This window comes from Phyllobates terribilis, unplaced genomic scaffold (assembly GCF_046119375.1).
Source record: "Phyllobates terribilis strain yellow unplaced genomic scaffold, ASM4611937v1 Scaffold_1__5_contigs__length_1240528914, whole genome shotgun sequence".
Lineage (NCBI taxonomy): Eukaryota > Metazoa > Chordata > Amphibia > Anura > Dendrobatidae > Phyllobates > Phyllobates terribilis.
The window spans coordinates 354,285,443-354,303,079 of NW_027362761.1; the positions used below are offsets into that span (position 1 = coordinate 354,285,443).

Genomic DNA, 17,637 nt, shown 5'->3' on the forward strand with positions numbered 1-17,637 from the left:
CCTGAGTTTTTCCAACAAGATGGTGCACCACCACATTATGGGTGTCAGGTCCGAGCATTCCTACATGAATAGTTCCTGGAAAGTGGATTTGTCGTCATGGGCCAGTTGAATGGCCACCAAGGTCTCCCGATCTGACCCCCTTAGACTTTTATCTTTGGGGTCATCTGAAGGCAATTGTCTATGCTGTGAAGATACGAGATGTGCAGCACCTGAAACAACGGATACTGGAAGCCTGTGCTAGCATTTCTTTTGCGGTGTTGCTATCAGTGTGTCAAGAGTGGGAAAAGAGGGTTGCATTGACAATCCAATACAATGGGCAGCACTTTGAACACATTTTATAAGTGGTCATAAACTTGTAAAAAACTCATGAAAGAATAAAGTTACGTTAAAACCAAGCACACCATTGTTTCTCTTATGAAATTCCCAATAAGTTTGATGTATCACATCACCCTCTTCCCATTGAAAAAAATAAAGTTGGACCCAAAATGGCCGACTCCAAAATGGCCACCATCGTCACCACCCATCTGGAAAAGTTTTCCCCGTCCCATATACTAATGTGCCACAAACAGGAATATATATAAACACATTTAAATGTCTGCCACTTTCTCTTGCAGTGCAAAAAAAAACTAAGCATAAACACAATAAAGAAGAAGCCGGATACACCCAGAAACACTTCTCTGGACCAAGACTTAAAAGAACAGATTTAAAGGTCTAAATACTGAAAGGTAATTTTAAGAATGTCAGAGGAAAGTTTGGTAAAACAAACAGGTAAGAACTTTCCAGTCACTGACCCAAGAGCTTAAACTAAAATCTGGACTTTTGACCCATTACGTAGACCTACTTTACACCCCTGATGAACAGCAGACTGATTATAGATCCCTGAAAATTTTGAAGTCCTGCATCACAAGAAGATTTTCTGCCCAAAATGAGTGCCAATTAATGATATAGCAAGTCAATCTGCGCTCATTTAGCTGCATTTACATGGTGCAATCATTGACACTGTATGTGACCAAATGATCGTTAGATATAAAAACATCCCGCTGTTAGATACAACACACAGAAAATATGTTCTGATCAGTCTTTCACTTGTAGACTTATTGATAATCAAAAAATGTCAAATACTCATTTTCTCCTAAGAAGAATTTGATATGTTTGCCCAAAGCTAAATCAAAGTGAACTACAGAAAAAGAGATTTGTGTTACCTAATGAGTTCCAATTCAATCTTCTGTATCCAGATCTAAATACTTTTAAAAGCTCCCGGATGTGATTATCAAGTAGTTGGGTTTCAGCTTCATTACGACCCTGTATTAGTTTTTCATAAGAAGCAAGAATTTGCTTCATGTCATCGATGTACCTGCAAAAAAACATGTACAATTATATGAAAAAGTTTGGGCACCCCTATTAATCTTAAGCTTAATGTTTTATAAAAATTGGTGTTTTTGCAACAGCTATTTCAGTTTGATATATGTAATAACTGTTGGACACAGTAATGTTTCTGCCTTGAAATTAGGTTTATTGTACTAACAGAAAATGTGCAATCTGCATTCAAACAAAATTTGACAGGTGCATAAGTATGGGCACCTCACCAGAAAAGTGACATTAATATTTAGTAGATCCTCCTTTTGCAAAAATAACAGCCTCTAGTCGCTTCCTGTAGCTTTTAATGATTTCCTGGATCCTGGATGAAGGTATTTTTGACCATTCCTCTTTACAAAACAATTCCAGTTCAGTAAAGTTTGATGGTCGCCCTCTTCAAATGATCCCACAGATGTTCAATGATATTCAGGTCTGGGGACTGGGATGGCCATTCCAAAACATTGTAATTGTTCCTCTGCATGAATTCCTGAGTAGATTTGGAGCGGTGTTTTGGACCATTGTCTTGCTGAAAGATCCATCCCCTGCGTAACTTCAACTTTGTCACTGATTCTTCAACATTATTGTCAAGAATCTGCTGATATTGAGTGGAAACTTTTTCATATAACTGTATTTAAATAAGAGTGGATTTGAAGCCATAGCTGGTCTATGAGAAACTTGCGCTACACTAAAATCAACTATAGAGAATCGATCAAATGGAAATGTAATTAAAAACTATCATAAGGTAATAAATAATTATAATAAGAAACCCATTTGTGGTAATTCGGTCAAACTATTTATCCCTTTACAACTTTTGAAAAGTTACAGAAAGAAAAAGAGGACATTTAAATCACCACTCCAGCTTTTTTTGTTTGTTTGTTTTTTCAGCACTGGCTGGTACTACTAATCTAAGGTTCCTGACCGTATTATTATACTTAACTGCCACCGTCCTTACCTTTTAATGAGCACTGCTCCAGTCCCGCGTCACCATCTTATCACCGCAACATCTGACTGACCGAAAGTCAGAATTAATGGGTACAAGTGCTCAATGTCAAGTCTATGAGAGCGAGAACGAGCAATCTGACAGGTCACAACCTACTGAAGACCAACCGCAGCAACGCAGATAGATGGCGAAGACGGCGGCGGGTAAATATCAGAATACGGTCAGGGACCTCAGATTATAAACTCCACTACAGAGCTGCAATAAAAAAATTAAAAAAATAAAAAAGCTGGAGTGGTGCTTTTTTTTAAAGCCACCATATGGTTCAAGAGATATGGGCCTTTTTATTTAGTGCCAGTTTTTATGGTCTTTACAAATGGGCCCTCATGGTACAGACCATAACAATTAGCACTAAACAAAAAGGTCCATATCTCTGGAACCATATGGTGGCTTTAAACAAAAATCGGAATACTCAAGGGATCAGCGGGAATAAAATAAGAATAAAAACTGGTATTTCTTACCTGGTGATAGGTCCTCTTTAAAGAAAACCTCTTAGGTACAATACTTACATTTCACAGTTTAAAGGGTTATTTCCATGTCTCTAGAATATGCCCTCACATTATGACTTCTAAGCTGCAGCATGATGCAAGGGATGTGAACATGGGGTCTGGGATATTAATGAGCTGCGGGCTCTCCCCATCTTTCCACCTCTGACTGACAGCCATCTCTCTCCCTATTATTCTGTAAAGTCTGTTATTCATCATTGTAAAAATGGGGAGAGACCATAGTTCATGCATAAGCCGGACTACAATTTCACCTATACATTGTTTCACAGAACTACAACATATCAGCGTGTCTGTCATTACTTCACGCTGCCCCAAGAGAGGCCAACATAAACTTACTGACGAGTTACAAATAGTATCTGTAAATGGACAGAACTGCCATAAAGTTAAACCACCTTAAGAATTTGTCTTCTTGCAAGGCTACATTTCTTGGCAATTCACCAACAGAAAAGCCCAACTGCTCCATATGTTTGGTTTCTGTAATAATTTCTTGAAGTTCTGGAGCAAAGTTCACAGCGTAGTGCACATTCTTGTAATTGGTATCAGCCTTAACTTGGTCCACATCCTGCAAAAATAAAACGTGTAAGTTGGTTACTATTATTAATAATAATAATAATAATAATAATAATAATACTTTTATTTCTACAGTGGGGAAAAAAAGTATTTACGGTAGTCAGCCACCAATTGTGCAAATTCTCCCACTTAAAAAGATGAGAGAGGCCTGTAATTGGCATCATTGGTAGACCTCAACTATGAGAGACAAAATGAGAAAACAAATCCTGAAAATCACATTGTCTGATTTGGAAAGAATTTTTTTTCAAATTTTGGTGGAAAATAAGTATTTGGTCAATTACAAAAGTTCATCTCAGTACTTTGTTATATATCCTTTGTTGGCAATGACAGAGGTCAAACGTTTTCTGTAAGTCTTCACAAGGTTGGCACACACTGTTGGTATGTTGGCCCATTCCTCCATGCAGATCTCCACTAGAGCAGTGATGTTTTGGGGCTGTCGCTGGGCAACACAGACTTTCAACTCCCTCCAAAGGTTTTCTATAGGGTTTAGATCTGGAGACTGGCTAGGCCACTCCAGGACCTTGAAATGCTTCTTACGAATCCACTCCTTCGTTGCCCTGGGGGTGTGCTTGGGGTCATTGTCATGCTGAAAGACCCAGCCACGTTTCATCTTCAATGCCCTTGCTGATGGAAGGAGGTTTGCACTCAAAATCTCACGATACATAGCCCCATTCATTCTTTCATGTACACGGATCAGTCGTCCTGGTCCCTTGGCAGAGAAACAGCCCCAAAGCATGATGTTGCCACCCCCATGCTTCACAGTAGGTATGGCATTCTTTCTCCTCCAAACACGACGAGTTGTGTTTCTACCAAACTGTTCTACTTTGGTTTCATCTGACCATATGACATTCTCCCAATACTCTTCTGAATCATCTAAATTCTCTCTAGCAAACTTCAGATGGGCCCAGACATATAATGGCTTAAGCAGGGGGACATGTCTGGCACTGCAGGATCTGAGTCTCTGGCGGCGTAGTGTGTTATTGATGGCACCCTGTGTAACGTTGGTCCCAGCTCTCTGCAAGTCATTCAAGAGGTCCCCCCGTATGGTTCTGGGATTTTGCTCACCGTTCTTGAGATCATTTTGACCCCACAGGGTGAGATCTTGTGTGGAGCCCCAGATCGAGGGAGACTATCAGTGGTCTTGAATGTCTTCCATTTTCTAATTATTGCTCGCACAGTTGATTCAGTTGATTTCTTCACACCAAGCTGCTTGCCTAGTGCAGATTCAGTCTTCCCAGCCTGGTGCAGGGCTGCAATTTTGTTTCTGGTGTCCTTCGACAGCTCTTTGGTCTTCACCATAGTGGAGTCTGGAGCGTGACTGTTTGAGGTTGCGGACAGGTGTCTTTTATACGGATAACAAGTTCAAACAGGTGCCAGTACTACAGGTAATGAGTGGAGGACAGAGGAGCCTCTTAAAGAAGAAGTTACAGGTCTGTGAGAGCCAGAAATCTTGCTTGTTTGTAATTGACCAAATACTTATTTTCCACCAAAATTTGAAAAAAAATTCTTTCCAAATCAGACAATGTGATTTTCAGGATTTGTTTTCTCATTTTGTCTCTCATAGTTTAGGTCTACCTATGATGTCAATTACAGGCCTCTCTCATCTTTTTAAGTGGGGGAACTTGCACAATTGGTGGCTGACTAAATACTTTTTTCCCCAATGTATAGCGCCAACATATTCTACAGCACTTTACATTTCAAAAGAAACATAATACAAAGAAAGAAATTATTGGTAACATGCATAGATACTATCAATAAAATATTGGGAAATGTAGCTTTCTTTGTTTCTTATTAGTACCACCCTCATGACTCCTAAGCCCAGAATGAGCAGGGATTGCAATTAATAAAATACTAGTTAAAAGGGTTTTCCCATGAACAAAGGTTAATTTTATTCACTAGATCGTGGAATAAAAATAAGATCCACAATTGGATGTGATTAAAAAAAATGATCCTGTGCTGAGATAATCTTATAAATGTGCCCCTGCTGTGTACTGTGTAATGGCTGTGTCTGACCGTACAGGAACATGATCTGATCATACCACATCTCCTGGGCAGGGGAGGATGCAAAAGAGTATACAGACATTACAGCATGGGATCACAGCTGATGGTTTTTGTGAGGCAAAACATTTCCCTGTCTGTTTTTAAGCAATGTTTTACCTCACAGAAAGAATCAGCTGTGATCCCCTGCTGTCCTGTCTGTATACTCTTTTGCTTCCTCCCCTGCCCAGGAGATGTGATATGATCAGACCATGTTCCGTACATGGTCAGACACAGCCATTACACAGTACACAGCAGGGGCACATTTACAAGATTATCTCAGCACAGGATCATTTTTTTTGCGGGACCAGTTGTACTTTTGAACGACACCATTGATTTTACCATATCATGTACTGGAAAACTGGAGAAAAATTCCAAGTGCGGTGAAATTGCAAAAAAAAAAATGCAATTTCACAATTGTTTTTTGGGTTTTTTATTTACCATGTTCACTAAATGCTAAAACTGACCTGCCATTATGATTCTCCAGGTCATTACGAGTTCGTAGATACCAAACATGTATAGGTTCTTTTTTATTTAAGTGGTGATAAAAACAAAGTTTGTAAAAAAATAAAATAAAATAGGGCCATTTTAAAAGACCCATAGAGTCTTCATTTTTTGGGATCTGGGGCTGGGTGAGAGCTTATCTTTTGAGTCCTGAGCTGACGTTTTCATTGATACAATTTTGGGATAGATACGATGTTTTGATCGCCCGTTATTGTATTTTATTGCAATGTTATGGTGAAAAAAAATCGTAATTCTGGCGTTTTGATTTTTTTCTCTTTAAGCCGTTTAGTGATCAGATTAATTATTTTTATATTTTGATAGATCGGACATTTCTGAATGTGGTGATACCAAATATGTGCTTTTTTTTCGTTTTTTTATTGTTTTATTTTGAATGGGGCAAAAGTCAGGTGATTTAAACTTTTATATTTTTTCTATATTTTTAAAAACATTTTTTTTTTACTTTTCACTTGATTCAATACTCTCCTTAGGAGACTTGAAGCTGCAATCATCCGAACGCCTATGCTATACATAGCAGGGCTTAAGCCCTGCTATGTGTCACTGAAATGATCATCTGTTATGAATGCCAGCCACTGGGCGGCGCTTGTAGCAGATCGGCAATGACAAGCACGGAGGCCTTCTGCAGATCCTCGGTTGTCATGCCAACCCATCGGCGCACCACAATGATGTGGCAGAGGGATGGGCGGAGTTTGTGATGCGCTTCTGGCGCGGGCACGTTAAATGCCGCTGTCAGATTGACAGCGGCATTTAACATGTTAACAGCCGCGTGTGGATCGCGATTCCTCCCGCAGCTGTTTGGGACACATGATAGCTGATCAGATCAGCTGTCATGTGCCTGAAAAGATGTGGGCTCATCACCGGAGCCCACATCAAACAGGAGGAGGCGACCTATGACGTACCTATACGTCATAAGTCGTAAACCATAATACATATGAAAATAAGCAACTTTGTTATATTCTAAACTGATCATTCATTCTCAAAATTCTCAATTCAAAGGTAAAATCTGTATTCAATGAAGACAGCTGTGAAGCCCCGGGGACTCCTGTGGGGAGAATGCTACTCAGAAAACACAGGGTGAGGGTAAAACAGTGTGGCGCTACTTTATTGAACCACCAAACAGTCAATAACATATAGAACAGTCCCAGCAAATACACAAGATGGTGCAAAATTACACACAGACTCACCCTTTCGCTGACTCACCGGGATTAGAGCAGCTGTGACTCCAGGGCTTCCAGGGCAAACTACCCCCACCAGTGGCACCCCGCTTTTGGCGGGCCATTCAGAGAGGAGGTAACGACAAGCTTAGGAAGCTGACAGTCCAATAAGGTAACCAGATGACCGGAGGGTCCCAACCTGGCTTCTCCAAGCAAATCCATGGGACCAGGTGACTGGAGTGTCCCAACCTGGCTACCCCAAACATTTACATGGGACAAGGTGACCAGAGGGTCCCAACCTGGCTTCCCCAAACATATTCATGATTTCCAGGTGACTGGAGGGTCCCAACCTGGCTTCTCCGAGTGTATCCATGGGGCAAGGTGACCGGAGGGTCCCAACTTGACTACCCCATACATTTACATGGGACCAGGTGACCGAATGTTCATAACCTGGCTTCCCCAAACATATCCATGAGTTCAAGGTGACCGGAGGATCCCAACCTGGCTTCTCCGAGCATATCCATGGATTCCAGTGATGGTCAATGAAGCAGATCTGTGTTCTTACAGCTGGGGCTGTGGTCCCCTAATCTGACATCGTGTAGAGTCAAATCTGTCTCCCTCTTCGTGGAGCTATGTGTCCTGGTTGCTGTTCTGAAGAGTCTCTCTTGGCTGTGATTTTGTAAAAAGACCCACTAATCATCCACAGGTCAGGGGGGGAAGTGATAGGGCTTATCTCTCATTGTTTGAGCATTTAATTAATTTGCATAGTTTGCCTTCCATTACTCTGCAGGTCAACAAGCCACAAGAACTTATACAATAGTAATCAACTTATTAGCAAACATAATTGTTCAATGACCTTGCACCCCTGTCTTGCAAAGTTAGCACACAATAAGTTGCAGTAAATATCAACTCAAGAGTCAACATTCAGGCTTATACAAATAATAGTCTGTTTCTTGACCAACCAAAGAAAAACACATAATTCAAAAGTCAACATAAAGATAATAGCGTATGTCTCCTGGCCTACTGAACTTACGTCTGGATAATTAAGATTAAATGCTGTGTCATCACAACAGCTTTCCCCATTACTGAGATAATATTTTAGTACTATTATGAATCTGTCGTACAGCTAACTTACCATTTCTGGAAGAGATATGCTGGTGTGGTTAATAAGACCAGGTACATGTGTGTTGACAAGTAAACTTCTTTTCAGTAGTGATGGCAGGGTCTGATCTGTACTCTCTTTCCAAGTCTCATACTTCTTGTCCTCATACTCCTTCATTCTTCTTGCCACTTCCAAATACTTTGCCTTTGCCTACGTAAAATAAAAAAATAAATCTAATTACAATAGTTTAACGTCTCAAAAGAATATATGTGTTATGGTTAATAGTAGCTTTCGTAGAGACATAAATGTCCTGATTACAACTCCCAGCATTGTACGGCAGACACCCACTCTAGAAGATTCTTCCACAGAGTACACAAAATACGCAATTTAAAAATGACCTATCAACAGTCAAAAGTGGCCAGTTTTTGCCTTATGTTTTTCCGCTGCTCCCCTAAGTTTTCAGTTTATTTACAAAAAAAACTTGTCATGCAGTTCCTGTGAAATGGCTTTTATTTAGTGTTAATTTTATGGCCTTTACAAGGGGGCGGTGTTCACTGACTATTAACCCAGAACAGCCAAAAGGCACAGCCCCAGAGAATCCAGTGAGCCATGCCCCCTTGGTAAAGACCATAAAAATTGGCATTAAATAAAAAGCACTCATTGCTCTGAAACTCTATGGTGACTTAAAAATAACAAAACAGAATACTTAGAGGAGCATCACGAATAAAATACGACCAAAAACTGGTCACCCTACCTGATGAAGAGTCCTCTTTAAAACCTTACCATTTTCCCATGTTCACTTGCTAACATTTCTTCCATTTCCAGAAATCGAACGATTGTCTGTTTGATTCGGAGGAAAAGTGACCTTGCCCAATATATTGCCCCGGCCACTGGAGGGTGATTCTTGTAGAGCGGAGGAGTTTCCAAATGTTTCATGAAGAGTTTGTTCACTATATCAACCTACAAGGCAAGATACAAAGAAAACCTCAGAATCTAGGGAGAAAAACTCTTCTACAAGAGCAATGCTTGAGTGTTTACAAATGCATTTCATGGGGAGATCAATGTTTTGTTTATTTTGAGCAAAAAATCTAAACAATATTGTAAATAGTAAGAAAATGTTTTTTTTTTTAAAAAAGGTTATTATGGCGCTCACAGATTATTTAAATACTAGATGGAGGCCCGATGATATCGCATCAGGAGGGCGGTAATGTCACGATGGGGGCAGCCTTTGCAGCGTTGAGAATCCCCCCCCCCCCATGTGCTCACCCACCTATCCACTCTCTCTTTCCCCCATGTGCTGACTTCTCCCGTCGGTGCTCTCTTCTTTGACCTGTCTACCCCATGTGCTATCCCCCTTGTCTGCTGTCTCCCTTCTTCCTGTGCTGTGTTCTCCCCTCATGTGTTGTCCCGTTTGAGCTGTATCCCCCCTGTGCTCTGTCTCTCTCCCCCCTGTGCGCTTTCTCTCTCCCCCATCTACTGTCTCCTCCTCTCATGTAAACTCTTCTTTGACCTGTGTACCCCATGTGCTCTTCCCCTTGTCTGCTCTCTATCTCCACCCCTGTGCTGTTTTCTTCCCTCATGTGTTCTCTCATTTGAGCTGTCTCCCCGCGCAGTAAATCAAACCGCCACCATCTTTGTGCAGGCAGATAGCGGCAGTCACATTAAAACTGCGCATGTGCTCCTCCTGTACAAAGATGGCAGCGGTCAGTGAATCATTCGGCTGTTCCAGGCGGCGTGTGCGGCGGGTTCGCGACGGTGTTCCACTGGTGGTACCGTGCAAGAGGCTGGTACCACCAGCGGTTTCCATATTGAGACACCCATCACTTGGGTGTCCTAATATGGTGGTTGTAATGCACACGCCCGGACTGACTGGCGTGTGCGTGAATATGTAGTGATTCCACTGGACCGTACCGGAGAGTGAATGCCTGGAGGGGCGTAACTAAGTATCCACCCGATCCGACGCATATGATGCCAGTGCACCAAGGAGGGACCGAGCAGAGGGACCAGGTGCTACTCCAGGTCAGACCCCGGACACGGCTGTTGACCCACACCGGGGAATACAGGAACAGGCAGGTTAGGCTGGCACAAAGACTGGTGGTTATAGGCAGACACGGCAGGTATGCAGACGGGTGGATGCTGGCAAGCACGACTGGTATGCAAACAGGGAGGTACTGGCAGGTACGGCCGGTATGCAGGCAGGTGGATGTTGGTAAGCTGCAGACGGGTGGATGCTGGCAAGCACGACTGGTATGCAAACAGGGAGGTACTGGCAGGTACGGCCGGTATGCAGGCAGGTGGATGTTGGTAAGCACGACTGGTATGCAGGCAGGAAGGTACTGGCAGGTACGACAGGTTGGAGCACAGAGTGGATAGGACCCAGTACAGACTGGGACTCAGGAACAGAACCGCAGATGCGGTGGACAAACACAGCAGAGTGAGGCCGCCCGGAGCGGCGAGCAAGAGCAGAGCAAGACGAGGCCGCCTGGAGCAGTGAGCAAAGGGTCAGAGCAGAGCGAGACTGCCGGAGCAGCGAGCAAAGGGTCAGAGCAGAGCGAGACTGCCGGAGCAGCGAGCAAAGGGTCAGAGCAGAGCGAGACTGCCGGAGCAGCGAGCAAAGGGTCAGAGCAGAGAGAGACTGCTGGAGCAGCGAGCAAAGGGTCAGAGCAGAGCGAGACTGCCGGAGCAGCGAGCAAAGGGTCAGAGCAGAACGAGACTGCCGGAGCAGCAAGCAAAGGGTCAGAGCAGAGCGAGACTGCCGGAGCAGCGAGCAAAGGGTCAGAGCAGAGCGAGACTGCCGGAGCAGCGAGCAAAGGGTCAGAGCAGAGCGAGACTGAGGGAGCAGCGAGCAAAGGGTCAGAGCAGAGCGAGACTGCCTGAGCAGCGAGCAAAGGGTCAGAGCAGAGCGAGACTGCCAGAGCAGCGAGCAAAGGGTCAGAGCAGAGCGAGACTGCCGGAGCAGCGAGCAAAGGGTAAGAGCAGAGCGAGACTGCCGGAGCAGTGAGCAAAGGGTCAGAGCAGAGCGACACCGCCTGGAGCGGTGAGCAAAGGCAGAGCAAGCAAGAACCGCCGGAGCGGTGAGCAAGGCAGAGCAGGCAAGAACTGCCAGAGCGGTGAGCAAGGCAGAGCAGGCAAGAACCGCCGGAGCGGCGAGCAAGGCAGAGCAGAGGGGACAGGGCTCTGTTCACACGGAACAGACAGGAAGGGAAAGGCAGAACCAGATACCCACAGGGTACTTGCAGTGAAGTAGCGAGTGGACCACAAACTCACAAACGGAAGTACAGTAACAACGAGCAGGAGTTAGGTACGAGTTCAGACTCTGCAGAAAAAGGGAAGATATGGGCGTAGAGAGAAACGGGAAACAGGCTGGAAGATGGTTAGGGCAGGAACAGACACTGGGAAAGGACACAGACAACAGATCTAGGTATGCGGCCCCTAGAGGGCGGAAGGAACAGGCTAAGAGCGTGTTCACACGGGCCTGGAATTACAACCTCCAGGAAAGGCAGCTGGCTAGAGTACACAGACAGGACACAGTTCAGACACGGGAACTGATACCGCAAGGCAGGAAACATAGACAGGACTTGGCACATCAGTGACAAGAAGCCAACTGACAGTACAAGATGCTCAGGCAAGGATTCCAGGGAGGAGCTGGGTTAAATACCAGGTGACACACAGCAATAGGCTGAGGAAGCATCAGGGGTGTGTCTGCAGTAGCTATAAGAAACAGGAAGTTCAGCGGGCGTCGCCCTAAGCAGACAGAGCAGAGCAAAGCAGACCATATGGAAAGAAGCCAAAGTGATAGTCTGGACTGGAAATCAAGTGCGCGCTCTTGCACAGTGGGAGATGGACTACTATGCAAGGATGCTGCCAGGTATGTTACAGTACCCCCCCCTTACGCCCCCTCTTCTTCAGGCCTGCCAGAATCTTCCGCAGGGTATTCGAGGGCCAATCCTTCACTTCTAGGAGATTACTTCTGCTGTCCACAGAAAAAACTGGTCTCATCTGGGTAGCTAGGATGCTACCTCCTATCCAGCCATCCTCAGCAACAGACGAAATGGGTGGAGTACCAGGAACAGCACACAAGGAAGTCTCTCTCCACATATTTTCAGGTGGCACCCCAGAGGGTACAGGAGACAACTGGAAGTCCTCCGCCGGGTTGGAGGGGGCAGAGACTCGGGGGTAACCTCTGCTTCGGGGTACATCTTGTCAAGCTCACAGGATGAAATGGGCGAGGTATCAGGTACAAGGTGTAGAAACGTCACTGTCCCTTTGTTATCTGGTGGTACCCCGGAGGATTCAGGAAACAACTGAAGGTCCTCCGCCGGGTCAAAGGAGTGCAGAGACTCGAGGGGAACCTCTGCTTCGGAGTACACTAGGTCGGACTCACTGGACGAAGCGGGCGAGGTATCAGGTACCGAGTATAGGAAAGTCTCTGACCATTCACTACCAGGTAGCACCCCGAAGGGTTCTGGAGACAACTGGAGGTCCTCCGCTTGGTCGGAGGGGTGTAGAGACTCGGGGGTAACCTCTGCTTCGGAGTACACTAGGTGGGACTCACTGGACGAAGCGGGCGAGGTATCGGGTACAGAGTATAAGAAAGTCTCTGTCCATTCGCTACCAGGTAGCACCCCGAAGGGTTCAGGAGACAACTGGAGGTCCTCCGCCTGGTCGGAGGGGTGTAGAGACTCGGGGGTAACCTCTGCTTTGGAGTACACTAGGTAGGACTCAGGCTGGGTGCCCACGTAGCGTTCTACAAGCGTTTATGCTGCGGAATTTCTGCAGCATAAACGCTTGGGAAACGCTTGGTAATCCGCCCCCCATGGTCCCCAATGACAAGCCATAATGTCAATGCCCATGCTGCGTTTATGCTGCGCTCAAAAATCCACAGCATGTCCATTAATTTTGCGGACACGCAGCGTAATCGCCGCCATTGACTTGCATTGGACCGCGTGACATCTGCATCACTGCATTTGCACATGCGGATATCACATGGCTCAATGACGTCACCGCAGGTCCTTCACACAACCGCGAGCAGTGCAAGACACCGGACGGAGCAGACAAAACACCGGGAAGAAATCAGAAGGTGAATATAAACTTTATTTTTTTTATTTTTCACCATTCTTATTCTTTTTTTTTAACTAACTTGGTCACACTACTATAAATCCATGCCGGTTGCATGGATTTATATAGTGTGAACAAGTTGTCAAGCACTTTTCCAAGTGATGCTAAAATCGCTTGGAAAAGCGCTTGATAACCCGCATGCAGAAATGCATGCAAAGACGCTTCACAAACGCTTCTACCTGGTGGGAAAACCGCATTTAAAATCCGCATGCGTTTTTCCTGCCAGGGAGAAGAGTAAAAAATATGCAGCATTTCTGCATCGTGGGCACTTAGCCTCACTGGACGAAGCGGGCGAGGTATCAGGTGCAGAGTATAGGAAAGTCTCTGTCCATTCGCTACCAGGTAGCACCACGAAGGGTTCAGGAGACAACTGGAGGTCCTCTGCCTGGTCGGAGGGGTGTAGAGACTCGGGGGTAACCTCTGCTTCGGAGTACACTAGGTCGGACTCACTGGACGAAGCGAGCGAGGTATCAGGTATCGGGTGTAGGAAAGTCTCTCTCCATTTGTCATCATGTGGTATCCCGGAGGATTCAGGAGGCAACAGTGGGTCCTCCGCCAGGTTGTAGAGGTGCACGGACTCGGAGGTAATCACTGCTTCGGAGTACCCTTGGATAGGCTCACCGATTAAAGTGGGTGAAGTATCAGATACCGGGTGCAGGAAGTCCTCCTGTGTGGATTCTGGGTGGGCAGCAGTCTCTTCGGACAGGAGAACTGGTGCGCTACCCACGCACATTACCCGTCAGGGCTGCTCCGGGATACTGGGAAGTGAAGCTTCAGCAGGGACTTCAAGGTTGGGGTCAGGAGGTCTTTGGGAGGACAGACCCTGGCGTGACGGCTTGCCTCTACGCCTAGCACGTCTGGACTGCCTCTTGAGGTTGGGAGAAGTATTCCGGAGAGCGTAGTCATCCTGTGTGGATTCTGGGTGGGCAGTAGTCTCTTCGGGCAGGAGGACTAGTGCGCTACCCACACACATTACCCAACGGGGCTGCTCCGGGATATTGGGAAGTGAAGCTTCAGCAGGGGCTTCCGGGTTAGGGTCATCGAAGACCATTAGAAAGGCCACCAGGAAGGCCTGCAGGTCCAGGAAGATAGGATCCTGTGCGTCCCATAGGGGGGGTGATCCATTTTAAGGCATCACCTGCTAGGTAAGACATCATGAATCCCACCTTAACCCGATCGGTGGGAAAATAAAGAGGGTAGAACTTGAAGTGTAGCAAGCATTGCTCCACAAATGCACGACTCAGTCTTGGATCCCCATAGTACCGTGGCGGATCCGCAGGAACGAGTGCAGATAGATCCATCTGGACGGGTGCGTAATTCGCCTGGAACTCAGCTGGTAGCAAAAAAAAATAAATTTCTTCTAGATGCACGTATTCGCTGAAAAACGTCTCAGAGAGCGAAGGCCGTGGGGCTCAACGGGAACCATTGCCTGAGCATGCTGTAATGCACACGCCCGAACTGACTGGCGTGTGCGTGTATATGTAGTGATTCCACTGGACCGTACCGGAGAGTGAATGCCTGGAGGGGCGTAACTAAGTATCCACCCGATCCAACCAAGGTCGCAAAACGGCATACGACGCCAGTGCACCAAGGAGGGACCGAGCAGAGGGACCAGGTGCTACTCCAGGTCAGACCCCGGACACGGCTGTTGACCCACACCGGGGAATACAGGAAAAGGCAGGTTAGGCTGGCACACAGACTGGTGGGTACAGGCAGACATGGCAGGTATGCAGACGGGTGGATGCTGGCAAGCACGACTGGTATGCAAACAGGGAGGTACTGGCAGGTACGGCCGGTATGCAGGCAGGTGGATGTTGGTAAGCACGACTAGTATGCAGGCAGGGAGGTACTGGCAGGTACGACAGGTTGGAGCACAGAGTGGATAGGACCCAGTACAGACTGGGACTCAGGAACAGAACCGCAGATGCGGTGGACAAACACAGCAGAGTGAGACCGCCCGGAGCGACGAGCAAGAGAAGAGCAAGACGAGACCGCCCGGAGCGGTGAGCGAGAGTAGAGCAGGATGAGGCCGCCTGGAGCAGCGAGCAAAGGGTCAGAGCAGAGCGAGACTGCCGGAGCAGCGAGCAAAGGGTCAGAGCAGAGCGAGACTGCCGGAGCAGCAAGCAAAGGGTTGGAGCAGAGCGATACTGCCGGAGCAGCGAGCAAAGGATCAGAGCAGAGCGAGACTGCCGGAGCAGCGAGCAAAGGGTCAGAGCAGAGCGAGACTGCCGGAGCAGCGAGCAAAGGGTCAGAGCAGAGCGAGACTGCCTGAGCAGCGAGCAAAGGGTCAGAGCAGAGCGAGACTGCCTGAGCAGTGAGCAAAGGGTCAGAGCAGAGCGAGACTGCCGGAGCAGTGAGCAAAGGGTCAGAGCAGAGCGAGACCGCCTGGAGCGGTGAGCAAAGGGTCAGAGCAGAGCGAGACCATCAGGAGCGGTGAGCAAAGGCAGAGCAGAGCGAGACCATCAGGAGCGGTGAGCAAAGGCAGAGCAGGCAAGAACCGCCGTAGCGGTGAGCAAGGCAGAGCAGGCAAGAACCGCCGGAGCGGCGAGCAAGGCAGAGCAGAGGGGACAGGGCTCTGTTCACACAGAACAGACAGGAAGGGAAAGGCAGAACCAGATACCCACAGGGTACTTGCAGTGAAGTAGCGAGTGGACCACAAACTCACAAACGGAAGTACAGTGACAACGAGTAGGAGTTAGGTACGAGTTCAGACTCTGCAGAAAAAGGGAAGATATGGGCGTAGAGAGAAACGGGAAACAGGCTGGAAGATGGTTAGGGCAGGAACAGACACTGGGAAAGGACACAGACAACAGATCTAGGTATGCGGCCCCTAGAGGGCGGAAGGAACAGGCTAAGAGCGTGTTCACAAGGGCCTGGAATTACAGCCTCCAGGAAAGGCAGCTGGCTAGAGTACACAGACAGGACACAGTTCAGACACAGGAACTGATACCGCAAGGCAGGAAACATAGACAGGACCTGGCACATCAGTGACAAGAAGCCAACTGACAGTACAAGATACTCAGGCAAGGATTCCAGGGAGGAGCTGGGTTAAATACCAGGTGACACACAGCAATAGGCTGAGGAAGCATCAAGGGTGTGTCTGCAGTAGCTATAAGAAACAGGAAGTTCAGCGGGCGTCGCCCTAAGCAGACAGAGCAGAGCAAAGCAGACCATATGGAAAGAAGCCAAAGTGATAGTCTGGACTGGAAATCAAGTGCGCGCTCTTGCACAGTGGGAGATGGACCACTATGCAAGGACGCCGCCAGGTATGTTACAGTGGTCGACGAACTTCCGCCGCTTGGAATTTTGGGATCTGGACACATCTGGACGGAACAGGATTTGAAGAAATTACAAGGTAAGTATATTATATAGAAGTCATCACACAACTGGGAACAGCAGAGAACACCTTTAGAAGCTGCTTCCATGTAGCCCATCAGGTCCCCATAAACCCTGGCAACATATAGTATAAAGCTGTAAGTTCTTGCTGTGACTTTATATATCGATAACTGATATATAACCATATTATGCAGCTATGTATTTAGTTGGAGCTGCGAGATCTTGCGATAACTGGCCATATCTGGCTTTACACTGTATGGCACGCTTTGTGGGAAGCTGCGCTGGTTTTGAGGGAAGCAGCTTAAAGGGGTTTTCTGGTCTAAAATGAAAAATCTGCAGATACTCTGTGTGACTGCAGACTTGTGAATGCTCCCAGCGCAAGAACTGTGATCTGTGAGGATTCGCCGTTGGCTGCACTGAGAGCGGCGGTCAGGTATACGATATGCTTTCTCCCGGGCTGAACCCATCTAGTGGGCGCGACCTCGCTTAATACACTGGTAGTATTGAAATATTAATAAGGTTAATAGCCGATGAACTCCGGTCACCTCACTGACATCACCGCTCGGCACTGAAGCTGCGTTCTCACATGCAGCTCAGTGTCTCCGGATGCCAGGCTGAACAGTCGCATCATGCCACCATTCAGCAAGGCATCAAGATCTAGCTGAGTTGGGCTAATCGCGGGACATATAGATTATCGGCAGACAGGTGAGGAATATGGTGGTTTATTATTTTTAATTTTTCATTAATAAATGGGTAAAAGAGGGTGGGAAGTGTTTATTTCAAATAAAGGACTCTGTGTGTTTATTTCAATTAAAGGACTTTACTCTATCTGTGTCTTTATTATATTTCACTATGGGGTTAGTAATGGGGGTGTCTTATAGACGCCTCTCCATTACTAACCCCTGGGTTTGATGTCAGTAGCCATAAAACAGCTGACAT

General features: G+C 46.6%; 1 protein-coding gene across 1 annotated transcript in view; it reads right to left on the reverse strand.

The window, feature by feature from the left end:
* The window catches only part of DNAH10 (dynein axonemal heavy chain 10), a 192,677-nt gene that overhangs the window by 140,220 nt on the left and 34,820 nt on the right, over window positions 1–17,637 (reverse strand). Inside the window, exons 13-16 of the mRNA XM_073676172.1 lie at window positions 9,028–9,204; window positions 8,278–8,454; window positions 3,252–3,421; window positions 1,203–1,354 (exon numbers count right to left, since the gene is read on the reverse strand). Of these exons, the coding sequence (XP_073532273.1) occupies window positions 1,203–1,354; window positions 3,252–3,421; window positions 8,278–8,454; window positions 9,028–9,204 (676 nt within the window). The remainder of the gene's footprint in view (window positions 1–1,202; window positions 1,355–3,251; window positions 3,422–8,277; window positions 8,455–9,027; window positions 9,205–17,637) is intronic.